This window comes from Malaclemys terrapin, chromosome 4 (assembly GCF_027887155.1).
Source record: "Malaclemys terrapin pileata isolate rMalTer1 chromosome 4, rMalTer1.hap1, whole genome shotgun sequence".
In the NCBI taxonomy this organism is placed as follows: Eukaryota; Metazoa; Chordata; order Testudines; family Emydidae; genus Malaclemys; species Malaclemys terrapin.
This window is the reverse complement of record NC_071508.1, coordinates 39,251,963-39,279,762: the sequence shown is the minus strand read 5'-3', so window position 1 is coordinate 39,279,762 and position 27,800 is coordinate 39,251,963. Positions and strand designations below refer to the sequence as shown.

The window sequence follows — 27,800 nt, the reverse complement described above, 5'->3', positions numbered from 1 at the left end:
TTAGGGGACAGTTAATTTATTGCCTTATTTTTTAGGGATTGCATGATGAGGGATGTCACACTTAACTACCCTTAATCTCTTTTTAAATGACGGTTTAGTTTCTGCAATACAGATAAGTGATGCACATAAACAGAAGAACTTCACTGAAAATGGTCTCATTTTCCTCACCTCCACTGCGGCTTCTCTCTGATTGGCAGGGTCTGCTTGGTACACTGCCCCAGCATGCTCTCTGCTGGTGACGTCACAACCACCACAGCTCAGCACTGGAACATGCAGGCAGGCTGCCTATAGGGACACATATGTCCCAGTTGTAAATTTGCCTTTTAAAAAAATATGATTGACAAACTTACAAGAGGCGACAGACCCAGGGGATGGTAAACAGAAAAAACACGAACCACCTAAAAATGCGGGAAAAACTCCCCAACAACAAGAATGACCACACTCTTACAGGCAGCCTGTATGTTCTCAGTCATGGGTGTAATGCTGAATGCTTGCTGAGGTTACAATGTGAACAGCAGCCAGTGATCTGTCAGGTCTGCAATCTGTAGACTCGCATTACAAGATAAGCTCACACATGCTAATATGCTGGCCAGTTCCCTTTACCCTGCTTATTTGGGGGTATTCAGTATATGCTTGCACCTGTTTCGCCAGCTATGCTGACTGCCTTTAGACAATGGTGGTATGTGTGACTTATAAAGAAACCATTACCTTCCGCTGGCAGAAAGTTGAGCAGTAATTGACTTTATGGCATCCGGTGCACTCATTCATTGCCTCCCGACCACAGTTTACACAGGACTGCTGCAAAAATGGACAAAGTGGCCAGGTCAGGGATGACAAAAAGCTAGATGCTTTCAACTCAAACAGTAGTCTGGTTACACAGGCTGAAGCTCATAGCAGTGCAAAGGAAAAGGCAGCACAATGGCTCAGGGAATAGTTTTGGAAATCCACTCTCCCTTCCATCTTAGCCTAAGTCACTTCAGAAAGCAAAACAATTTTGAGCCAGCATAGCGATTTCCTAATACTCCATCCTTCTGCCTTTCTGAAGAGCAAACAGCGACCCAAAGCTATGAATCAGACCCTGGGACATTGGGGAAACCTCGCAATACATCACACAGGTTCCCCCCACCCTGTTTTACTTAAGCTGACCTGATGTATCTGAACACACAGTCAGTCAATGGAGGTAAATAGTATTTACAACTCTTCATTAAAGTGGATTCCTCTCAGAATCCACTAACAAGCTCTTTACATGTCTCTCTCTAGGCAGAAGTTTAACCCTTCAGCCGCCTTCAGATAAAATCAGGGTTTAACAAGAATGGACCAGGGCTTGGAAAAGGGAACTTCATCTAAATTAGCTCCAGGTAAGTTTTAAGTATGCATTGCTCTCGTGGAGCCTTCACACACAGATATACTCTGACCCCCAGCTGGGCTCCCCAATTTTCATTACAGATACGTAACAAAAACTTTTATTTTACCAGTGTGCTTAGCTCCTTTACACCAGTTTATTGCTGGCTCTGACTGTGATAGAAAGGTGTGCATGGAAGTACAAATAACTGGCTCACGCGCCACATTTAATTTTCCCTGATTTTCACAAGAGGAGGAGGGGTCCCACATACATGGAACATTATGTGAAGCAAGACAAAATGAGGACTGACTTTCTGCCTTCCTTGCTTTACTGATTGAAAAGAACATAATTGCTAATATGATCAAAACAGCAATTTCCTAACAGGAAAGAGAGACAGAGGGAAAAAGGCTATTTTAGAAGCATAGACCCAGAACCTGGGGGTAACTGCACCATCTCTCTTCATACAGAAAGGACGAATGGATTACATAACTGCAACACCTAGCTTCATAAATATTTTGATGTCCATTACTTTATCCCTATCTCAATAAAACGCCAATTAAAAATGAAAAGAGTTGTATATTTATGTGGGAGGATCATTTAACCCAGGCAGTCAGGGTACATTTTTTACAGCTCATTCAGTTTCTAACTCATCAAATTACTGACGTGTCATTAGCAAGTTGGAGCAATGGTGTAATGCCATCACAGGAAGTAGTTCTTGGCTGTGAATATATTGTCACACTGTGGCAACATTAACACAAGCCATATTTAGTTTAGCTGCTTCCTCTCTCTTTCAGGCACAACTGATTTAACATCCAGGCCCCTATTAACACTCAGCTCATTCACACTGTCTGTTTGCATCTTATCTACATACCTAGAAATAAAGCCAGTGCAATAAAACTATATTCTGAGAGTGCTAATGTTCAGACATAAATGCATAAAAACCCAAGGAGAGAGTTAAAGCTCCCACACCTCATGTGAACTCATCCCCACTGATCCTTAGCAAAGTTAGTCACTACCTCACACAGTACTAGGAGATACTGAAAAATACACTAATACACGGAGAGCATAAATATTATGAGAGGCCTGTCGAGTCGTCCAGAGACAATGCTGTGTCCTCTTAATGAGGAGATCTAGGTTTGAATCCCAACTCAAAGCCCTACTCCCAAAGCTGCCAGGAATGTAGAGAGATGTAAAAGTGATGGTCAACTCACAGAGTGAGAGGTCAGCTTCCTATTCTTCACTAGCAGTACCTGCTATGCTAACACAGCTCAGAAGGGACTCAGTTCAGCCTGTCTGGCCAGAGGACAGTGGTGAAATGAGGCTTGTGAACATGAAAAGCCATGTGAAAGGAACACCGGATTTGCCAGTTCATATTGCTGGCCCATCTAGCCCGATATCCTTATGTCTGCTAGAGGACAAAACCAGATACTTCAGAGAGAGATTAAATAAACCTGATAGGCATGGCTACGCAAACACTCACTGCGCTCCATTGTGTCACACACCATGCGTCCATGTGGACCCAGCTGACGCACACTACAAGTTCCCTAGTGTGCTTTGTTGCACCACAAAGCACGCAGTAAGTGTTTGTGAGGACAAGCCCTGTATCTTTAACTGAGAAAGGACAAAGAAGCAAGTACATGCCTAAAGAACACTCTTAAAGCATGTGACATTTACAGCTGGGATTTAAAGGCTGCAACAGCAGCCTTGTTCTTACCTTGATGATGATTTCTGTTTTACCATCGACATCTTCCGTTTGTTGAAATAATTGGTTTTGATATTGCTGCAATGAAAGAGACATTGGAACCATTACTTGGTATGTGCATTATGGTTGTGAGGTGTGGCAGCACAAGGAGCTGTTTATATCAAAGGATAAGTGTGCCTCGGCATGGTGGTAATATAAATAATAAAGATACCATTACTTGAGCTCATTCTGCTCCACTACGGGACTGGGGGCATCTGAATGAGCCATTACCATTCCTTAAAAGAAGGTGACACTGGGGGGGTCCACTCGAGGTAAACAAAAGAGCCTGTACCAAGATGCTTTGCTTTGATCAGACATCCTGGTTAATTGCTCATGTAACTGTCAAGTAACGGCAATGTTAAAGCAATCCCACTTCTCCCCTCCACCCAAACAGGAGCTCATCCGTTAACGGGGTGTCTACACTAGGGGTGCACAACATTGTGTAGATACTTCCCATACTGATGGAAGGGGTTTTTCCATCGATTTAGATAACTGACCTTCCCGAGCGGCGGTAGCTAGGTTAATGAAAGAACCTAGCCATGTCTACATTGGAGGTTAGGTTGGCTTAACTATAGCACTCAGGGGTGTGAACACTCCTATGCACATGTAGCTAGATCAGTCTAAATTGTAAGTGTAGACCAGGAGTTAGTCTTGCATGACATGACACTTACCAGAAGAAGCAGTGCGGGTAACAATGGTATATGGCTAAAGGCATTTTATGACCACTAACTTGAGTCAAATTTCCCTCAGACCACTAAAAACCCACATCTACACTGCAATAAAAAACTGCAGAACTGAGTCTCAGAACTGACTTGGGCTGGGACTACAGTGTAGACATTTGGCCTCGGGCTGGAGCCTGGGCTCTGATACCCCATGCAGTGGGAGGGTCTCAGAGACTGGGCTCCAGCCTGAACGTATGCACTGCAATTTTTAGCCCCACAGCTGAGCCCCACAAACTTGAGTCAACTGACCCGGGCCAGCCGAGGCTGTGTCACAGGTTTTTTATTGCAGTGTAGATGTACCCAGGGAGACCAGATGGACTCTGGAGGAATGGAATAGCCCATAAATGAGAACAGGGGGAAAAAAAACAGACAAAATAAATGTTTCAAACCTTTTAGAACCGACAATCCCGTGCAATCCTGTCCCCCAAAATACAAAACCAAAAGTGGGGGTAAAGGCTCCACTGCGGTCCAGCTACCCTAGTAGGACTAAAGGCCAATCTAGTCAAGCCGAAGAACATGCATGCAAAACCCTATGGATTTATTATAATCTTCACACTAACCGGGTAGACACATTTGGCAAGGACAGACTGGCAAAGCTGGATTTTTTTTAAATATTAGGCCAGGTCTGTAACTTGGTTTCTCCGAGAGGCAGTGTTACAGCCATCTGCTCGGCTGTCTCGTATTTGCTGGCATAGAAGAAGTAACCTGTCCCAATGAAGTTCGCACTGGGTGTGTCTTGGGGGACTTTCAGTTTTTTCCCCCCCATCAGTTTCTGAGTACAACAGATGTTCTCTTCCCCGCCCCACCCTACCCCCAACCTCCCGTGGGCCCATACAAGGAAGGCGAGAAACCAGATTAGATTCAGTACTGACCCAGAGTTAAACCTCAGGGGAAGTTTAAAAAAAACTCTGATATACCACTGTAAAGAAAAGTAGGTTTATCTGAGAGTAGATCCCCAACGCTTAAACAGATTAAGGGCTTAATTTCAGATCATCTTTATGACCTGGCATCAAGGCATTTATGTTCCTGTGAAACCACAACCTTAGAAATCCTTAAGTCACCATGACATGGAATCAAATTAAGAAACTCTTGGGAGTTGGAGAATAATAGATGGAAATATCTCACCCCTTATAGCAAGAGGCTTGGTTTAGCTCTGGCTTTATTAAATGAAGAGACTCAATCTGTCTATGTAGCATGCAAAGTACCAGGCACAGAATCTTTAATACTTCTAGTCATGCTTAGACACAAGTGAACAGAGTCATACTTGCAGCAGAATTTAATACGTACAATTTCCTGCCTAGAATTTGATGCCAAAATTTTGCCCAAGCTAAAGGCAACCTCAGTGGAACAGCAACAATAATTGCTACTTAGAGATTTTGTTTCTACTTTGGAGTCAGTTTTAAGTAGAATGACTTTTCCTGGGCAAAGGGTGACCTCAAGTCTTGAGACAGACTGGAACTGACAATTTACACCAGCTGAGAATCTGGGTCTGACCTCCACATTCTAGCTAGTGTTTGCTCTTTTGCCACCTTACCAGACATTTATTTGCGCAAAAGAGGCAAAGAATCATACTGGAAAGAAAATGCATGTTCTTCTAGGAAGGTTAAAACAGGCCTTCTAATATCAAGTGGAAGGCAAACTACCTATGATAATACCAATTAACTAACGTGACGTGTGGGAAAATGCCACACTGCTTCTAGAACTGTATTATTTTATTATTATTTTTTTTTGGCATTCAATGCTCTGGTCTGTATGACAGCAATTAAGAACATAAGAATGGCCATACTGGGTCAGACCAAAGGTCCATCTAGCCCAGTATCCTGTCTTCTGACAGTGGCCAATGCCAGGTGCCCCAGAGGGAATGAACAGAACAGGTAATCATCAAGTGATCCATCCCCTGTCGCTTATTCCCAGCTTCTGGCAAAGAGAGGCTAGGGACATCATTCCTGTCCATCCTGGCCAATAGCCATTGATAGACCTATCCTCCATGATCTTATCAAGTTCCTTTTTGAACCCTGTTATAGTCTTAGCCTGCACAACATCCTCTGGCAAGGAGTTCCACAGGTTAACGGTGCGTTCCTTTTTCTTGTTTTGAACCTGCTGCCTATTAATTTCATTTGGTGATCCCTAGTTCTTGTGTTATAAGAAAGGGTAAATAACACTTAATTATTCACTTTCTCCACACCAGTCAGGATTTTATAGACCTCTATCATATTCCCCCTTAGTCGTCTCTTTTCCAAGCTGAAAAGTCCCAGTCTTATTCATCTCTCTTCATATAGCAGCCGTTCCATACCCCTAATCATTTTTGTTTCCCTTTTCTGAACCTTTTCCAATTCCAGTACATCTTTTTTGAGATTAAGTGAAGCATGTTAAATTGTTAAATATTCCCCTCCAATACATGCACACACAAGTGCAGTCCCAACCAGCCACAACAAACCCCTCAGCAATGGTCTACACCAGGGATCAGCAACCTTTCTGAAGTGGTGTGCCGGGTCTTCATTTATTCACTCTAATTTAAGGTCTCGCGTGCCAGTAATACATTTTAACGTTTTTAGAAGGTCTCTTTCTATAAGTCTATAATATATAACTAAACTATTGTTGTATGTAAAGTAAATAAGGTTTTTAAAATGTTTAAGAAGCTTCATTTAAAATTAAATTAAAATGCAGAGCCCCCCGAGACTGGTGGCCAGGACCCGGGCAGTGTGAGTGCCACTGAAAATCAGCTTGCATGCCGCCTTCGGCACATGTGCCATAGGTTGCCTACCCCTGGTCTACACAGTCACACAAACAGATGCACAATGCTGATAGCCAATGAATTCTAGCTCTGGGGGCTGCCACAGGCTGTGAGCTCCATAGCTGAGGACTTCTTCCCTGCCTAATTTTCAGTGAAGAGTTATAGGATAGCCACCAGGAAGCACACCTATCAGGTACTCCTCCAGGCCGCACTCCTTCCTGGAATATGCAGATTAAGTTATTTTCACCTCCATTTTATTTATTTGAATTAGGAGTCCTCCAATTACGGGCCACAGATCATCAGCAGTCTGGAGAAACTGAGACACTTCAGACCCAAGCAGAGGGAAATTGGGCGTGGAACTGAACCAAGAGAAAGAATCTCTTTCTTACAATATGGTCTCCAGAAATATTTGGAGAACCACTGATCTGAACTGCACTTATTGTTGTCCTATGTAGCATAATCCATATACCCTGTTTCCCCGAAAATAAGACAGTGTCTTATATTAATTTTTGCTCCCAAAGATGCGCTAGGTCTTATTTTCAGGGGATGTCTTATTTTTCAGAAATGAAAAATGCCTTATTATTGGTGGATGCCTTATTATCGGGGAGAGGTCTTATTATCGGGGGGATGCCTTATATTACAACGAGAGGCAAAACTGTAAGTAGGCCTTATTTTCGGAGGATGTCTTATTTTCGGGGAAACAGGGTACTAACTACTTTCTGTGTACAGCTAGACTCCTTAAATGCCTGACCCTTTTTCATTTAATTTCATGCCCTCCTGCCCTGAACTGTTTCAATCTTTCTGGGAAAACAATTCAGACAATCCAGCTGTTAAATTCTCTAATCTTCAGCCTGGTCCTTAAAAGTAGCATCCCCTCTAGCACTATAGCACTGTTATATTGAAAGGATGGGACTTTTTCTACATTAATTCACAGAGGAATGATATTTTATATGCATATCATTCTTAGGGTCTTGGGCTTTTTTAATGGCTTAAACAGTATTCATTTTGCACAGAATATGGGAAAGGATTTTTGGTGGGTTTACATGTTCTCTAAAACCTTCTCCAACTAAATGGCAGCTTAACAAACACTACAAATATTAGATTTTGCAGGCATTTCGGGCTTTGTGTAAAGTTGTGCCTTTCATCCATTCCTTTTGGGCTTATCCTGAAAGATACTAAACACCTCCTGTGAAATGCTGCGCATCCTCACCCTTCAAATGCAGAGTATCCCCCACCATCACCCCCTCTTTTTAAACAAAAAGACGCAGTGAAACCAGAATTCAGTGACCAATCAAATGTAGTCTTTTAAGGGTCTTTCAATAAGGGTGGCTGAGAATTTTACTTGACTAAAAAACAGGAATATCAAAATATGAAATATCAAATCATACTTCCTGGATACCAATAAATATTTTATTGTATAAAACACAAATACTGAGATACTTTCATTTTTATACAAACACATGAAATACCAATAGTTGATAAAAAGGATTTTCTTTAACGTGAGAGATCACTTTTAGCCAAAACATAGATCTGTCTGTCACTCACAATAAGCTGACCATATGTAAATGATGTCTGGTGTTTCCATGTGAAAACATACAGCCATACACAGAACTAAAGTGTCAGCTGCATGCACACCAAATGTTCACATATACTAGGTGTGTCTTATGGGCACTGAGGTCCAAAGCATTGAAACAGATGTCAGTCTCATATCTGGGACTAGTTCTAGGAGGTCTCTGATTGCAGAGAGATAGTAGAAGTGGTCTCAGTTCAGAAAAATCTTTGGGATGATGCATTAAAAAAAGTGGCTTTTAACACTGGTTTCATTATAGTTTTAAAATGCTGGAGTTATTTAAACTTTGAAACTCAGACATGATCAACACTGCATATGTGTATCAATGCTGTCATAACTATAAAGGGAAGGGTAACAGCCCCCCTGTGTACAATACTATAAAAGCCCTCCTGGCCAGAGACTCCAAAATCCTTTTACCTGTAAAGGGTTAAGAAGCTCAGGTAACCTGGCTGACACCTGACCCAAAGGACCAATAAGGGGACAAGATACTTTCAAATCTTGGTGGGGGGAAGGCTTTTGTTTGTGCTCTTTGTTTTGGTGGTTGTTCACTCTTGGGACTGAGAGGGACCAGACATCAATCCAGGCTCTCCAAATCTTTGAACAAGTCTCTCATATTTCAAACTTGTAAGTACAGCCAGGCAAGGCGTGTTAGTTTTATCTTTGTTTTCTCAACTTGTAAATGTACCTTTTACTAAGGTGTTTACCTCTGTCTGCTGTAACTTTGAACCTAAGGCAAGAGGGGGGTCCTCTGGGCTCTTTAAGTTTGATTACCCTGTAAAGTTATTTTCCATCCTGATTTTACAGAGATGATTTTTACCTTTTTCTTTAATTAAAAGCCTTCTTTTTAAGAACCTGATTGATTTTTCCTTGTTTTTAGATCCAAGGGGGTTGGACCTTGATCCACTAGGAGTTGGTGGGAGAAAGGAGGGGGGGGATGGTTAATTTCTCCTTGTTTTAAGATCCAAGGGGTTTGGATCTGTATTCACCAGGGAATTGGTGAAGAGTCTCTCAAGGCTACCCAGGGAAGGGAGTTAGCCCATTGGGAGTGGTGGCAGCGGACCAGATCTAAGCTGGTAGTTAAGCTTAGAAGTTTTCATGCAGGCCCCCACATCTGTACCCTAAAGTTCAGAGTGGGGAAGGAGCCTTGACAAATGCTCTGGACCAGTAACACCACATTACAGTGAATTTGTAATTGTTCTAATGGATTGACAACATACTCTAACCATTTGTAGCACTGATGCAGTACTACCTCCATGAAACACTCCCGTGTGCAAACTGAGACAATTCTACTGTAACAGTAACTGCTCCAAGGGGGTTGCTACAGTAAATGGTGGAATCTTATTTTTCAGCTTTAAAAAACTGCTATGAGGATAATTTAAAAAATGTGTTTAATACATAGGTTCTCAACGGGGGGAGGGAGGTGTCAGACTTTTTAGGGGGCACAGCCATGGGTGCCAGAGATAAGGGGGCCAAACAGCCATTCCCCCCCCCCCACACACACACACTTTTGAGAACCTGAACTCAGCGGGGATGCAACAAGGGGGAGTCCAGGACCCCACCCCACACCCCCGACCAGAGCTGGGAGGCATGGGACGGCAGAGACCCTTCCTTGCTGGCATGATGGAGGAATGGCTGAGCCAAATCTGAGTGAGTGGATTTATTGTCTGGTGTACAGGGTTGCAGCATCACTCCATTTTAAAAGGTAAGGGGTGTTCTTATAGTACCATTTGACATGCATTTTTATGAAGTAGTAATCTGACCGGAACAAACACATTAGCAACAATAGGTGGCAGTATCCTTCTTGCTATTGTAAAGGGCGGATTTTCAAGTTATATATATATATTGCTAAGGTGGGGTGTGATTCAAAAAATGGTTGGGAATAGCCTGGATTAATACTTTATACTTCTATAGTGCCTTCCATCCAGGGCTCTCTCAAAACTTTTCAAACACTTGTTAAGACTTCACCAAACCTCTGTGAAGTAAGTACTATTGTTATTTTATTGTTGAGGAAACTGAGGCACAGAACAGTTAAGTGACTTACCCAAGGTCACATAAGAAATTTGTGGCAGAGCTGAAAATAGAACCTGGAATAGACTCCCAGTCCTGCACTTTACCCACCAAACCATGCTCCTTAAGCCAATTTAAATCAACTAAAAAAAAAGAAAAAGGACAGTCAGAATTAGTCCCTGAATATATATGTAGGCTTAAAAATTACAATTATATCTTGAAAGAAAATATTTGAGATGTTCAGCTTACAAGTTTGGAGTTTGTGATTCTACATTTCCATGTAACAGCTGAGGGCTTCACAAACATCTGGAGCATTTTCCTGCTATGAGCAAGAGATCTGTGATGCTATCATTGGCCAGAGGCAAATAAACACCTGAACACAGGATTTGGGAGATATGTGATAGAGGAATGGATTTTCGAATATTCCTTTTAAAAATGTGAACATGTGTTGTCTACATATATATTCCATTACTGTATCTGGATGAATTTTCTTTCTAAAAGCTCTACAGTCCAGCCTTAAACCCACACACTGACTTGAACTATCTAGTGTCTAGCAATTGCCACAGGTTCCTAAGTATACCCAGTGATCTAACACTCCTGCCCAACTCAGACACAACAGACCAATTTAAAGAACGAACTGCAGCCTAAAGCCTGTTTTGCTGGCTTTCATCAATTTATATGACACAATGCTGAATATATTTTTATTTGCTACATTTAGCAAGTCCCCTTTCCCAAAAATTCTCTCTCCAACCTCCACCCCTTAAAAAAAGATTGTAAAAAATGCATTCCAGTGACTCAAATGAACCATCAGACAGTAACATTAGTACAGAATATCAGAAGGAAGGTCTATGTCAATAATCTGACTGCACATGTTTTTTCAATCAATGGTCAAGTAACAAACGAAGACCTATCCCCAGCACAAATCTCTCTTTCAATCCACGACGACTGGAAGTGGAAGTCTGTCTTTCACGTGGTTATGAATTCTACAGATCTCAACACAAGAAAAGCAAATATCCCTTTACTGTAGATGGCACAGCTTGATTCACTTCAGCAACACCAATTAAATTGCTGTCATTTGGAAACTGCATGGTTCATTTGCAATATTTAAGGATTAGCCAGTCTTTAATAGTGATATCTATGTGTTATACAGGACTAGCGGCTCTCAACACCGCTTCATTATTTCTCCCTATCCAAAAAGACTAAATCAAAAGTAATACATGGGAAAGCTTTCCAGTTTGCTTTCTTCTCCTGCCAGTGAATGTACACCTCAACTAAACTAAGCATTACATATAAGGTGTCAAATGCCAATATAAGAGTCAGGTCGCTGAACTGAGCAACAGTTCTGCAGATGTGCAAAGAGTGAAGCTTGTATTAACAGCTGTAGCACCAAAGCTTGTTACTGAACAACCTATTAGTGGAAGCAGGCTGATTTCCAATTTAGTAGATTTTTTCTTTAATCCTATGTGCCAAATCCATATTCCAGGAAGATCTGACTCCATAGCTCTGTTCTGGTTTAATCCCTTATTTGGGCTTGCTCTGCATTTCTTATCTAATGAAAAGATCTTTCATTTCAAAATACTTAAAAAGTAGCACTGCAAAGAGATTGCACAAAACTGGTGGTGATCCTGAACAGAGGTGAGATAGCTACTACAGTCAGCATTTCTGGTAATGAAAACCAATGAAAGCCCCTCCTGATTTGTCTACATTAACCCCTGGGGATTCTCTGAATGTAGCAAATGCACATTCGCTCTGCTCAATTCCAGGTACTGCTGCAGAATGGATTCTCTTTACATTTAGCTGGTTCATGCAAAAAGTAGATATTTACAAAAAACGGTTCTTGTCCAACACTGAACTGTGGAGATCTGAAAACTCAATTAGCGTAGCAGTTACTTGTGATGGAGCAGTATCAGCAAGATCCCCAACCCACACTCATCCTAAGTATCAGAAAGATTACATCAGCTAGAAAAGGTTCTTGTATTACAGATTAGGCAACTGGCTTTCAACACTGTCAGGTCCAGATAGTATTTGACCAACACAATTGAAAGTGGAAAGCCCAACTGGCATTTATTTTAATTACTCTCAAACAATGTTATGATCCCTGTCCATGCACCCTGAGCTCTTCCCTATAGTGAAATTCACTAGAGTAAATAAAAATCAAGAAATAACTACATGAAAAATAATCCAGATTTGTTTTGCTTAAATATATTTACCAATAATGCCACATGCTTTTATTATATGTTTTAGCTGGGTTTTCATTTTTTCCAGAAGTTATTGCAGTTGGTTCCATTAAACACTAAAAATCATGAACTCAATAAAGACACTGGATTTATGGCTCACTACAACAATCTGTAACCCAGTAACCATCCTGCAGAGGTGTTAACCGCACACTTCACCTTGAATGATTTCTTGCAACATGCATTAACTCCTTACACTTAACAATCCGTTCCACATTGTATTTAGCTGTGATGCTCTGTGTGCCTTCCACAGACCTCAAGAAGAGCTCTGTGTAAGCTCAAAAGCTTGCCTATTTCACTAAGAGAAGTTGGTCCAGTAAAAGATATTACCTCTCCCACCTTGTCTCTGATTTCTTCCAGAAGGCATTTGCTGAAAAAGTTAATTTAGATAAACCTGGAAGCACTGATTCCAATTATTATTGGCTGGATAAGTTTTGCAGTGAATGTACACTTCAGCTAAACTAAGCATTACATATAAGGTGTCAAATGCCAATATAAGAGTCAGGTCGCTGAACTGAGCAACAGTTCTGCAGATGTGCAAAGAGTGAAGCTTGTATTAACAGCTGTAGCAGCAAAGCTTGTTACTGAACAACCTATTAGTGGAAGCAGGCTGATTTCCAATTTAGTAGATTTTTTCTTTAATCCTATGTGCCAAATCCATATTCCAGGAAGATCTGACTCCATAGCTCTGTTCTGGTTTAATCCCTTATTTGGGCTTGCTCTGCATTTCTTATCTAATGAAAAGATCTTTCATTTCAAAATACTTAAAACGTAGCGCTGCAAAGAGATTGCACAAAACTGGTGGTGATTCTGAACAGAGGTGAGATACAGTCAGCATTTCTGGTAATGCAGGCCCAAAAGTAAATTAGTATTTTTTCAGGTTAGGTAAAGGGATCTGTGCAGCCAGAAAAGTAAGCGTTTTACAATTGTTATTAAGGGTCAATACAAATGACCACATTACCTACACAATTTCTCAAAAGAATACAGTCCCGCTCAGCAGCACAAGTATCAACAACATATTACAAAATAAGAATGTAAGTGCCAGAGATGGTACAGCTAGGGGTGTATGTTACTGAGAAAAAGTCACTCTCTCTCACAGGCTGACAGCAGTTGCCCTGTAAATTAGCGCTCTGAACTGCTGTGCAACAGCTGGATTTGATCCCTCACTTCCTGTGCCAGCAGAGAATAGGAGCAGCATAGTGAAGTGAGTAAACGCGGCCCTGGTGGGAGCGTAGCAGTCTGTATTGCCATCAGAGATGCCTTTATATAAAGTGTGTGTAGCATCAATGACCTTCTAATGAGAGCCCCAACCAGCCTTCTTCATCTGGGAGCCCTGAGGGAAGACAGGGCATAAACTGGAGAGGGGGAAAACAGACAGACAACAAATTATAAAACAACAAAAACATCTGTGCCTGCAAACAACATATCTCCTCAAAGACCTGTGGGTCGGATTCTCCAATGCCTCATACCCTGTGTAGTCCTTACACCTGTATAACATGGGTGCTAGATCAGAAAAATAGCATTTGACACCCACTGTGAACAGGTGTAAAAGACTACACCAGGTGGAATGCAGAAGAGACTTCGCCCCCCCCCCCGGTGTATGTGTTAATCAAGAAAGAACAATCTGTCTCCCAGTATAAACACAAGTCAGTTTTGTTAAAGTAACTAAAATTCTGCTCAGACTGTCCTGCTAGCTCTTCGTATCTGGCAGGACTTCGATGCTAGAGCGGTCTTTCACAGATTCTCTCTACACCCTTATCTAGGAGACCCACAGGGCTGGCATCCGCAATGGCTCTAACAGTATCAGAAGTTCGTATCCATGGCAATAGATACTAGCTACACTTTGTTATCTCAACAGTAAATAAGACAATTTGCTGAATAAACGTTATGCCCAATGTAAACTCTCCCCTCCCCCTCCCACCAAAAAAACCAAACCTACTTCACTCAGTAACATGCCACTGCCCCATCCCTTGCTCCTCTAGCAGGAAGTCAGCAGCTTGAGTGGCAGCTTTTAAATGTTTCCTAGCTTGCCATAAAGAAAGCAGAGTAACTGTCTAGTGAAGCAGTCGGAGCTTTTGCTATTTCTTAGTTGTGTGATATGTAGGTCTTGCATGAAATCAGCAGCCCCTTCCCAGACACCAACTGATCCTTGATGCCAGGGCTCAGAATCTGTGACCACTGAAGCAAGAGTTTAAACTATTTCCGTAGCACCCTCAGCTTCTTAGAATCTCAGAATGCCCTCTTCCCTCACCACAAGACACGAGTAACTGAGTGACTTCAACAGAAGTTACGAGGATGCTGCAGGGGTGATGAATAGGACTCGAGGTTTCTGAGACTCTGTTCATTTGTCAGTCTTTCACTCCAACCACAGGGGAAGCCTAGTTAGGTAGCACTTTGTTCACTTAGTAGTTGGAAACAAAGATAATACAAACTTAAGCAATGTCATCTCCTCCAGCATTGTTACCTCTTTCCTCTCCACGTCGGCTTGGATTTTCGCTTGAGTAACAGCAGCCTCCCGGAAGGAGGAGCTGGCCTGTTTAGCCTGTTCAATCAGGGTCTTCAGTTGCTGGGCTGTGTTCAGTAAGGAGTTGACCATCTCCTCCAGGTATAGCCAGCTCCGTTGCTCGGTCATCTCTAGTCCATTCACTACTGAGGGGGATATGGCTTTGGTGGGGGTAGTGGGTGGCACAGCCAGGGCAGGAAGGGACGTCAACACTGAATATTAAGAAAACAAAACAAAGCACACAGGATTGAAGTGTTTCAACTCCACCAGATGCTTCTTTTTATATCTCAGTCAGAAGTTCAATCTAACTAAGACCCAGTTAAACAAATAGAATCAAGCCTCCCAACAGAGCAGTGACAGAGGTGTGTAGTGATCCCTTGTGGAGCTTTCAAACTTGATGGCTGAAGAACATATGCTCTTGAAAAACTTAACTCAGGGTGACAGAGAGGTCTATAAAGCCTATGACTTATTACGGGGAGGAATTAGCTACAGTGCTACTCTAGTGAAGCCTAATGCAGTCAACTTGACAGCTGAGCTTTTTGGAACCTAGGTAGGCATGGAAGACAGATTGGGGCCCTAGGAGAAGCACATTAATTGGCTGTTTCCGCTACAATGATCAGCAACAAAATAGTTAAGGTTGACATTTGTCATCGTTGAGTTTCACAGCTAGCTACATATTAAGATATATGTGTGTGGTGGAAGTAGTTCACACTCACAGCTATTGTTTCAGGCTGTCTGCGAAACTCAAGACAACAAACTGCATTTGTTTACATCGGATTCACATTTCGGAGGATTGCTTCACAACCATGAGGGCTAGAAACATTCTTGTTTTTTGTTGTTGTTTTAAATGATAGCTTATATTCCAGAACATAACTCTGCAGCATAATTCTGAGAAAAATCCCTGGCCACAAAATCCACAGGACCCTGAATATATTGAAAAGCTCTTTGAGGGATGAAATTCCCATTCTGGAAAGTGTCACAATTCTTCTAGAAACCTTATAGAGGAGGATAAAGGTGCAACGAGACAGGCAGACTTGTATTGTGGCCAAAATATTAGAAATTGGAGCATGCTGAAAGTTAATCACCTACATTCATATTTAAGTACCTAAGCAAGGTCTGATTTTCAGAGATGCTCAGTTAACGTTGGTAGGAGTTGGGAGTATTCAGCTCCTCTGAAAATCAGGTCTCTTATTTAATTGCCTAAAATGGAAGTAGGTGACGAATATCAGAGATCCAAACTTGAGAATGCTAGTCTGTAACTATGCCCTTCATAAAATGAGTTGAGCAGGGTCACATAGGATAGTGTGTATCTGTTCAGATCGCATACACTCTTGTTCCTAGCTTCACAGGTAGAGTCAGCCAAGTGAGCCACCATAGCAGGAACAGGACGACAACAAGAGCCCTTCTAGCTTACGGAAGACACAGAGAAACGATTATCCTCATACTCTCATCAGCACTGGATACCTGGAAGGACAGGCAGGCCCGAATTGTAGGTTATAGTTTTATTTGTTATAAGCAGATGGGGCTGTGACCTGAGAAGTGCAATCATATGTCACAGAGCCATGAATAAGCAGGAGCAAATGCAACATCCAGGACTATCCTTATTTGCCTTATTCTCACATGAAGCAATTAGTTAGGAGTTAAGGGTGACTGTGTTGCAGAGGAGTGCAGCCAACCCCTTCTCTCATTAAAAACATTTACACACACACACACACCCCACACACCCCTTCTACACTTTTTAAAAATATCCCTAAATGTAAGAACATCTGGAAACTAAGTTCAGGCAGTTAGGCAATTCCCCACTGCCACATATTCCTTCTTCACTCACTGTCATCTGAACTAACCCAAAGCAAAGCAGGGACCACAAATTCTTACGCATTGTTTTTGCAAGCGTTCATAATGTCAAACTGATTCATGTAACATGTGGGAGGCTGGTTGCACTAGCATTCACTGTAGCATGGAATGTTTAATCAAAATACACCGCTACCTCGATATAACACGAATTCGGATATAACATGGTAAAGCAGTGCTCCGGGGGGCACGGCTGCGCCCTCCGGCGGATCAAAGCAAGTTCGATATAACGCGGTTTCACCTATAATGTGGTAAGATTTTTTGGCTCCCGAGGACAGCGTTATATCGAGGTAGAGGTGTATGAGATTAATACAGAACAATGAACATTTAAAAGACTATAGCTGTACCGTCCCAAAATTTATATTCTAAATCTCTCTGGGAGTCTAATTATGGCTAAGTCAGACACACATGCTACAACAAAGGTGTATTAGAAAGAACAAAACATCACTCTTCTTCGCTCCTTGCCATGACTTTTTCATATTTACCATATTGCTAAAAAGGCCTACGAAGGAATTTAGCAAAACCCCACCAACTTTCAAAATACATTAGCTATCCATATATGTATTTCTATTGTGTCAGTCACAAGAAGAGTATCTAGGAGTGTCAAAAATGGCCAAATGAACTGCAGTGATGATGAGATGAATACTGAATTAATCCCAGATTTACAAGGTAAACAGCCACTCCTGCTATTAATCAGGCTGTGGATGGGGGGCATCCAGTACTGAAATAAGTTTACTTTAACTGTTAAAACAAACACTATTCCACTGAAGTTAGCTCGGAATGAACCATTCAGTGACATAAGATACCTTGCAATCCACAGCATCTGTGCCGTGGCTGAGTGCACCCAGGTGCCTCTCATTTGCATCTCTTTAGATCCAATAACTTTCAGCACTGTCACAGATTTCTGGCTTCCTCTTCAATTGGATACACTCCTGAATGCACTGTGCTGGTGAAGTCACCTTCACCGGGGAACCATGCTGGAGCCACTAACTGGCCTAGAAGGGACCGATTAAGTGCCCCCTTTGTTATACTGCACAGTTTCACAAATTGTGTTATTCCAACACATTCAGCTCCCAGTGAAATCTTACTCAACTTGAGTAATCCTCCTTTTAATCATTTTAGAATGAGTATCTAAAAATCCACCCAAAAAAATGTCCTTACTCAATCAGATCTGTTAGCTATCAAAGTGTGGTAACACAATCTGGTACTCTATTTCAAGAATTTTTCCCTGTCAATATATTCACAAAGTCTCTTGCTGTTATGTTTGGCTATTAAGATGAAACAACCCATGATGGCTAGGATTCACAGAACAAACAAACAAGCAGAGGCTTCAGTTTTAGCAGGCTAGTAATCCCCAGCATAGCTTGCCATTGTCAAAACTGACACCTATGAGTATACTAGGCACAAAAAGCAAATGTAAATACTAGGGCTGTCAATTAATCGCAGTTAACTCACGTGATTAACTCAAAAACTTAATTGCGATTAATCGCACTATTAAACAATAGAATACCAATTGAAATTTATTAAATATTTTTGGATGTTTTCTACATTTTCAAATATATTTATTTCAATTACAACACAGAATACAAAGTGTACAGTGCTCACTTTATATTTTTTATTACAAATATTTGCACAGTAAAAAAACAAAAGAGAGTATTTTTCAATTCACCTAATACAAGTACTGTAGTGCAATCTCTTTATCATGAAAGTTGAACTTACAAATGTAGAATTATGTACAAAAAAATAACTGCATTCAAAAATAAAACAATGTAAAACTTTAGAGCCTACAAGTCCACTCAATCCTACTTCAGCCAATCGCTCAGACAAACAAGTTTGGTTACAATTTGCAGGAGATAATGCTGCCCGCTTCTTGTTTACAATGTCACCTGAAAGCGAGAACAGGCATTTGCATGGCACTTTTGTAACTGGCATTGCAAGGTATTTACGTGCCAGATACGTTATACATTCGTATGCCCCTTCATGCTTTGGCCACCATTCCAGAGGACATGCTTCCATGCTGATGTTGCTTGTTAAAAAAATAATGTGTTAATTACATTTGTGACTGAACTCCTTGAGGAGAATTGTATGTAGGGTGACCAGACAGCAAATGTGAAAAATCGGGACGGGGGTGGGGTGGGGGGGTTAATAGGAGCCTATATAAGAAAAAGACCCAAAAATCGGGACTGTCCCTATAAAATCGGGACATCTGGTCACCCTAATTGTATGTCTCCTGTTCTGTTTTACCTGCATTCTGCCATATATTTTATTTTATAGCAGTCTTGGATGATGACCCAGCACATGTTCATTTTAAGAGCACTTTCACAGCAGATTTGACAAAATGCAAAGAAGGTACCAATGTGAGATTTCTAAAAATAGCTACAGCATTTGACCCAAGGTTGAAGAATCTGAAGTGCCTTCCAAAATCTGAGAGGGACAAGGTGTGGAGCATGCTTTCAGAAGACTTAAAAGAGCAACATTCAGATATGGAAACTACAGAACCCGAACTACCAAAAAAGAAAATCAACCTTCTGCTCGTGGCATTTCACTCAGATAATGAAAATGAACCTGTGTCAGTCTGCACTGCTTTGGATCGTTATCAAGCAGAACCCATCATCAGCATGGAAGCATGTTCTCTGGAATGATGGTTGAAGCATGAAGGGACATAAGAATCTTTAGCGCATCTGGCACGTAAATATCTTGAGGCGCCAGCTACAACAGTGCCATTCAAACGCCTGTTCTCGCTTTCAGGTGACATTGTAAACAAGAAGCAGGCAGCATTATCTCCTGCAAATTGTAACCAAACTTGTTTGTCTGAGCGATTGGCTAAAGTAGGACTGAGTGGACTTGCAGGCTCTAAAATTTTACATTGTTTTATTTTTGAATGCTTTTTTTTTGTACATAATTCTACATTTGTAAGTTCTATTTTCACGATAAAGAGACTGCACTACAGTACTTGTATTAGGTGAATTGAAAAATACTATTTCTTTGGTTTTTTTACAGTGCAAATACTTGTAATCAAAAATAAAGTGAGTACACTTTGTATTCTGTGTTGTAACTGAAATCAATATATTTGAAAATGTAGAAAACATCCAAAAATATTTAATATGTTTCAATTGGTATTCTATTGCTTAACAGTGTGATTAATCGCGATCATTTTTTTTAATCGCTTGACAGCCCTAGTAAATACCATCATTGTTAAAAAACATACAATGGCACATTTATACACTAGTGACAGAAGCATTTCTACAAATACCATTCACAGAGCAATGTCCAACACAGCTGGAAATAATAGTGTTAAGGACATAATAATGGTGTTTTCAATTCCCACCACTGTCTGATGATAGCCTTTGAGAAGGGTCAGAATAAAATTTCTCTCCCTACTGAGTTTGTCTCTCCATTTGGCATAGGCAGATCCTCCTCTACCTCCTGCATGATGAATACACCTGAATGTAACAGTGCTTTCAGTAACAACTTCAGGCTAAGTCTTCATCTAGTGCTGCAGCATTGTGAAGGTTAGCTCATCTCTGAAGAGAGTGTTTGTCAGAGTAAATGCTGCTGCAGGTTACAAAATATTGTTTTCATTAAAATGGTGGCTACCAGCTTTAGAGTTATGATAGAAAGCTTACTATGGGGGAAGTTCTTGAAAATAAAGCAACACACCAGGACTGAAATCTTCAAAGCATCTAAAGGATCTGGATGTACAATTCCCTGTAACTTTAATGGGAACTGGACTTTGAAAAACTCAGCATAGGTATTTGGAATCATAGGGATATTGTCATTAGATACTAACAGTACTCTTCAGGTTGTCAGGCTAATCTCCTCAGCAGAAGTGAAAGCAAAGCCAGGGAAAACAGTCTTTGTCCTCTTTTGCTTCAGACTGGGAAAACAGAACTTAGCACAGTGGAACCTAGCTAAAAGAAACTCAAATACATTGAAACACCATTTATAGGTCCCAATTCAGGAAAGCATTACTGTCCATTTTACGCATGGGCTTATGCCCTAAGCCAGGGGTTCTCAAACAGGGGGTCGCGAGGTTATTACATGGGGGGTCGCGAGCTGTCAGCCTCCACCCTAAACCCCGCTTTGCCTCTAGCATTTATAATGGTGTTAAATATATAAAAAAGTTATTTTAATTTATTAGGGGGGTTGCACTCAGAGGCTTGCTGTGTGAATGGGGTCACCAGTACAAAAGTTTGAGAACCACTGCCCCAAACACATACTTCAAAGTAAGCACAAGCTTAAATGCTGTCCTGAATAGGGATGGGTTTATGTGCTTTCCTGAACTGGGGCTGTACTGAAGTAAACTGAAAGTCCTCAATTGCTTCAGTAAACTGCAGCAATGTGTGAAATGCAGTTTTGATTGTAGTGAACCTCGGCTTAGTGAAGTTCTTGCCAAGAAAAGTGATTTCACTGCATTGAATACTGAATATTCAGTAAATCAGGGATTGAAATAAATGTAATAACAGGTTAGCAATTTTCAGTCATAATTTATCACTTGATATACAAACAGCAAGAGCAAGACAAATCTTGTCATGAATTTAGATGAGGTTAGTACTTCCTGAAAACCAGAAGTAGCCAACTGTATGATATGGTATGTTGGACAGGTGACCTTTACTGACAGGTAGCACTGCAAATGTAGGAACATGAAGCAGATAACTGACATTTTGCCCTAAAGCCCTTATTAAGACAGTAAATTAAAGAGATGTTTGCACACTATAATCACAGTACTATTTGTATTTAGAGATAGAAAGGAGACCTGCCCTCTTTCATAAGAGATTGTTTGCCAACAACTTCTTCCAATGCTGGATTTTCTACACAATAAGGACTACAGTTTGACATTTGATAACACTATCTAATAGGAAGTATTTGTGCTCTCTCAGTGTTAGCATAAGACTCGGTAAATGCCAGTCAATGTTTACAAACTTCATTCACTTCCTTTGTGAAAAGACCAATATTTAATCAATAGACTCAAGCCCTGAAAGAGAAGCAAAGATTTAAATTTTATTTTTGACAGAGCAGAAATTTATCGCATTGCTCCACCCGGTAGTGCAAAGTGAAGCTATAAAATGTCATATGCTACTTCGGGATTAAAGAGAATCAAAATCTGTCTGGAAAGATGTATTAAAAAGTTATCCCAATGCACACAAGTTAGCCATCTAACTGAATCATTTCACAGTTAACAAAAATTCTCACATGCTTACAAACCGATCAGCAGAGGCCTAGCCTCACTTTAAAAATATTGTTATTGTAATATCTTGTATTACAGGCCACAACTCCAAAACAAGTGAATACAGGCATTGCAGACATGCTTCCTGTCCTGAAATATCTGTGCCATCACACTCTGCCAAAGCCAAACTTCTGTCAAAATAGAAAGCAAATATTGAAGAATATGAGTGGCCTAGTAATTATGTTATCAAATCTTTGCTTTGTAACGTGGACTTCAATTTATCTGATAAAAGCACTAAAAAACAGAAAGGCCTGATGAGGGTTAAAAAGGGAAGAGGAAATTAATTTTTCCTTCTGGCTTACAAGCTGCCCGGCTCATTTCTGTATTTACATATCCATTTCTTGGAACATAAGAGAATTAATAAAAGGGCTTAAAAACTGTTCGCCTTCAGCTCCCGACTGTCAATAACCTCAGCATTTCATTAGATGCCACATGAATACACATTCATTTGACTCCTTCCTGAATGGCTTCATAGAATCAGAAATTAGAGAAGCAAAAGGCCCATTAGGACATCTAATGCAGCAACCAGCCAGAGCAGAGTACTTGCCTACTGTATGCTTGTTGTTCAGCTTCATTTTAAAGCAGTGGCCCCCAAACTTTTCAGGGTAGTGCCCCCCTTACTCCTGTCTGCACTCCATGACTGCCAGTGGGGTGGGGAGGAACTGGACATGGACAGGGGTAAGGCAGCTGGAGCTGGGGCTGGGAACGGAGACTTGGACAGGGGCTGAGGCGGCCAGGCTGTGGTGGAGGCTAGCAGCTGCGGCCAAGGCCGGGGGCTGAACAGGGTTGGTGGCTCTCCCTCCCCATCCCCCATGGGGGCTGGCTCAGGCCCTGCTGTGTCCCCCAGAATGGTCCTCTGTGACCCCCCGGGAGGGGGGCGAGATGTCCCACAATTTGGGGACCGCTGTTTTAAAGGGACACCATGAACTTAGAACAACCCAACACTTCTGTCTGTTACAAGTGACATGTAAGATTAAGTGGAAGAGATCAGTATTAGAGACCACTCTTTATACCTGAATGTAAAAGTTAACTTAATGTTGTATTAATGTTGCAGCAAATAATTATATAAAGCATTCAGAAACCCACTGAGCATACTTAGATGTGATTTCTCAATTGCTTATTAATTTTGGTTTTAAATTGCACCCATCCAAGCCTACCATAGGCTATAGACTAGTTAGAAGGAGGATGAAGGGCATAGTTGTGGGAGTCAGGCATTCTGGGTTCTTAGTCCTGGTTCTGCCACTAATTTGTCATGTGACTGGACAAGTCATTTAAACACAGTTTTCCACATCTATAAAATGATAACACTTTCCGAGCTCATAGGATATTGTAAGGGTTATTTGTTTGTAAAATGCTTTAAGATACTCAGAGGATATCTCAGACAATAGAAAAGTGCAAAGTGCTATTACACGTTTCCCAGTTACAGGAAAAATGGCTGAAGTTTGAGACAGGGGCCAGACTCTTAAACAATAAATTTAAATTCACCTTTCAGTGAAAGATATCAACCACTTACTCCAATGGAAATTTGCATTCCAGTGATCAATATATTCCTTACCAATTCTTATGCAGAATGGCTCTATGGAACCCTACGGGCCCGCTCCTGCTCCCACTGAAGCCTGGTCTCAGTTGGGGCCTCTAGATGCTACTGCAATATATATAAATAGCAGCAGCATATCTCCCCTTAATTTCAATAGGCACAAGCTCTATGAGCATAAAGCGCTTTGCCAACATTTAGTGACTAAGCTCTTTCTTGAAATCCCACCATGTACACAGCTTTTCCACAATACCTATCAATGATAAGCCACACTAAAATTAATATATTAGAAAAACTTCCACTGAAGTGTAGGACACACAGCATCTGTAGGATGCCACCTTACTTGTCAGTACAATCAGGATCTACATATTCAATTATTTTCAAACCAAGATCTGTCCCAGCAACGAGAACAGGAATTCAAGAGTCATAAACATTGTGAAGGAGGGATACGTTTAGATCACATAAAAAATTTTGCCATTCTTTCAGACAGATACTTTAAAGCAGTACAGATGGAAAGTTGTTTTGCTAATACAGTGTAATTCTGTTTAAACAAAGACTGGTTAAGTTTCTTGATAGATAGCACAAGACTTCATACTTTGGTTATCTACTTTACCAGAACTCTTCTGTACTGATTATCGGAACTAGTAAGACAAAACATTACAGTTCATAAGATTTGTGCTAATTTTTGGAAATAATCAGTAGAAAATAAATCTTTTTTTCTGTACAAAATACTATAATCACGTTGACTTCAGAAGACAAATACGCCTCTACCTCGATATAACGCTATCCTCGGGAGCCAAAAAATCTTACTGCGTTATAGGTGAAACCACGTTATATCCAACTTTTTTGATCCACCGGAATGCGCAGCCCCCGGAGCACTGCTTTACCGTGTTATATCCGAATTTGTGTTATATCGGGTCACGTTATATCGGGGTAGAGGTGTATATAAATGGCATAAGTCAGTCATATTCAGATCTTATCCTACATCCACTAAAAAAAATTATTGCTACGCTGGCATCGGGTCATTAGTGCTGTATGGAAGGACCCTAGTACCTATGCATTATATTGCACTGAGTGCACTAGAGAATACACATTTTGGGAAAATAAAAGGTTATCAGCCAAGAATTTAGACTTTATACCTAGAAAACGTATGCTGCTCCCAAGCTGCATAGTTGCAATGTTTTGGAAATAGCTCTTCCTCTTTCAAATCCAGTAAACACCTTCCCCAGTCTTCAGATATATCACAAAACCTGTCAGTTGCCATTCCTGAGGGACTGGTTAAAAGGCACTAAGTGCATCATAGTTATCAATCTGTGTAACTCCCAGTTTGCTTTTGACAGGTTGAGCTTCTCTTGACAGGTTGACTATGTGTCAAGTTTTACTGAATCAAATCCCTGTTTTACAACTGCTGTTTTGGTGCAGAAGATAGCTTGTGAGGCAAACAAGGAGATACTCCCCATTCCTTTAGAAGGAATCCTTCATACAAGCACCGCTCTCCTTCCATGTGGAAAGAGAGGGTCAGCTACCTCTGCTATACTGTCTCTAACATGTCTCACCTACAACTCCAGAGTCTGTAAAGGCTTCGCTGTGCATTCTGTGATTGATGCTGGGAAAGGGGATGGAGAAACGCTGACCAGAGGAATAGGAGCGGACAGCAGATGCACTTTGTCCACTGCCCAGACTTGGAGAAATCAAGTGAAAATAATACATCCCTGAGTCTGTATGAACTTTTTGATGTGGTCACTGCAGCTAAAGGAAACCTTAGCAGCATGACTCCCACAATTCCAGGGAGCTGGGAGGGGGATCCTAAAAGGGGTCATACTCAGTGCAGAGGGAATGATCTGGGCCAGTGTTTTTCTTCTTAGAAGTCAGAAGGCACAGCATAGTTTCACTGAGCAATAAGCATGAACTACTCTACATTTAGGCGGCACAAGGCCTATTCTTAAGCAATAATACTGTTATTTTCCTTTCTCCCAATGGAAAGCAATCCCAGTCCAGTGAACATCAATGAAATTGAAAGCAGTGTCCCAATCTATCACTTTTAAAAACACCTATTTATCAGTTATGTAGGATTTTTTGGGGTGCCTCTTTCAACAAAGAGGACATTAAAGTGTGCAATATTGTTATAGCTCTGTCAGTACCAGGATATTAGAGAGATAAGGTGAGTGAGGTACAAGCTTTCAAGTTTACACAGAGCTCTTCTTCGGGTATTTATGTAAGCTCGAAAGCTTCTCTTTCTCACCAACAGAAGTTGGTCCAATAAAAGATATTACCTCCCCCATGTTGTCTGTCTACGACATTAAAGGTTAGATTTTCAGAAGAGGCAGAGCAGGGGCATGCACCTGTTATGCCTGCAAAACTCAAGTTTAGGGGTGTGCTTTTTTTTGAGGGAAAATCTACTGTGCTCTCTTTTTAAAGTTTGATTCTAACGTTCTGTCCACACTACAACTTTCAAGCCCAGTTAAGGAAACCAGCACAGTTTAAAAGAGAGCTGCACAATAAGTTTTTACAAAACTATTTTTGAACTTTGACCGGGGAGACAGTCTAACACAACGCAGTTGTCATGTGGAAAGAGCTTTGTAGCATTTGCTGCAGAACTCCACCAGTTCTCCCCAAAACTCCCACAATACACAGTAAGATACCAACAAAGGTTACATCTCTTTCCAAACCAGGAAGTACGTACACACAACTTTGGCAAGACTGCACATTCCAAGTAATGCAGTTATGTAAACTTTCTGAGATAAAACGTATTAATCCTACAGAAAAAAATATACAGCAAAATAGACAACAAAAAAGCAAACCACCTTATCCTCAACTTTGTTAAGTCACTAAATGCCTGATTTACATCTGGCACCTTTATTCTCATCTTCTCAACATAACATGATTTGCCTTCTGCAGCTTTGTCCTCAGCAGAACAGATCCCTGATCTGCAGTGAAACCTGCTAAACCACAAATATCATTCTGGGATGATACATCTCATGGTCTCAAGGGATGGAGAATTGATTTGGGAGCATGGAATCATAAGATTATACCTGGGGGAAAAAAGAAAAATCTCCCAGGAAGGTGACCGAAAACCTGCTGATCCACAGAAAGGAATGGAAATAGCTGCATGTGGATTTGTATTTGGAGAGTGGGAAAGGGTACCTCAAATACAGGACTTTATTAGTCAAAATTAGCAAAGCTCCTGGCTGACAACATCGAAACACAGCTCTGTGAAAAGGTGCTAAAGGAAACCTCTATCAGATTTAGGAAGTGGGATTTTAATGTAACCCTGTGTGATACAAACAAACAAACAAAAAAGGTTCTTAAAGGTTTCAAGGAAGAAGTGGAAAACCTTCTACAAAGAACAGATTCCTGCCCTCTCCCATTCTTAACCTTAGTCCAGCTAAGGAACATAGGAGTAAATTTACTTCTTTGTAAGATCATTAGCTAAGGAAGAAGTTGAGGTTATGGGGTAAGCGCAGGTACTGCAAACTGTGGCTTATTTTAGAGAGACAAAACTTACCTATTTTGGGATGGGAAGTTGGCAGTGCAGCTTCTGGAAAAGGTGAAATCTGACAATTGTCCTGATAACTTGGATAGTGAGGTTCTGGATGGCTGACACGGCAAGGTTGCTGGACAGTAGTATCTTGAACTATTGGAAGAAGGAACGGTATTATAAACCCATAAAGCACTTGTTATACATTGCTTTGACATTTTTTGTATTTAGATTGACTTGGGTTTCCAAAATCTGTGGTAACTATAAGCATTATGAATGCTTCTGGAAACAGTGGTGTGATTTTCATGGGCGCCAGGTTTGTATAATTTTTGGTGGTGCCCAGAACAGGTCCAAGCAGAGCCATCCTGTCCATAAGAAGGACCAGGGCAACCACCCTGGGCCCCGCGCTTTGCGGAGATGCGGGGTCCAGGGTAGCCTGGAGGGTTAGCGGGGGGCCTGCCACCGGCAGCAGCAAGCGACCCAGCCCCAACCCGCCCTGCCGGCTCCTGGCGTCACTTGGGGGAGGGGTGGAATGGTGGCAGGGAGGGGGCGGAGCAGGAGCAGGGCGGGCTAGGTCGCTTGCTGCTGCTGGTGCCAGGACCCCCGCTAAACCCTCAGGCTGCCCTGGACCCCGTGTCCCCCTGAAGTGCAGGGCTCCCCAAAGCGCAGGGCCCAGGGCGGTTGCCCTGGTCCGTCCTATGGACGGGGTGGTTCTGAAAACTTAAGCCCAAACACTGGTGGAGCCAGGCCCACATTCATGAATATTGGTGGAGCATGGGCCCCACGGGCCCATATAACTCGCTACCTATGGTAATTTGACATTGCTGCCAGACAAAGAGTCCATCCACTGTTACTCC

General features: G+C 41.4%; 1 protein-coding gene across 3 annotated transcripts in view; it reads right to left on the bottom strand.

Annotated features, from left to right (window-relative positions):
* DEAF1 (DEAF1 transcription factor) overlaps nt 1-27,800 on the bottom strand; it is a 45,362-nt gene that overhangs the window by 3,878 nt on the left and 13,684 nt on the right. Inside the window, exons 9-14 of one of the 3 annotated variants that reach the window (XR_008444769.1) lie at nt 26,971-27,099; nt 14,815-15,065; nt 13,642-13,705; nt 10,151-10,259; nt 3,057-3,122; nt 709-798 (exon numbers count right to left, since the gene is read on the bottom strand). Coding sequence is in view for 2 of the 3 variants with exons in the window: in XM_054026650.1 (XP_053882625.1) it covers nt 169-285; nt 709-798; nt 3,057-3,122; nt 14,815-15,065; nt 26,971-27,099 (653 nt within the window). In the remaining variant the exon portion in view is untranslated. Of the gene's footprint in view, nt 1-168; nt 286-708; nt 799-3,056; nt 3,123-10,150; nt 10,260-13,641; nt 13,706-14,814; nt 15,066-26,970; nt 27,100-27,800 lie in introns of all 3 variants that reach the window. The other 2 variants (XM_054026650.1, XM_054026651.1) reach the window with 2 other exon arrangements.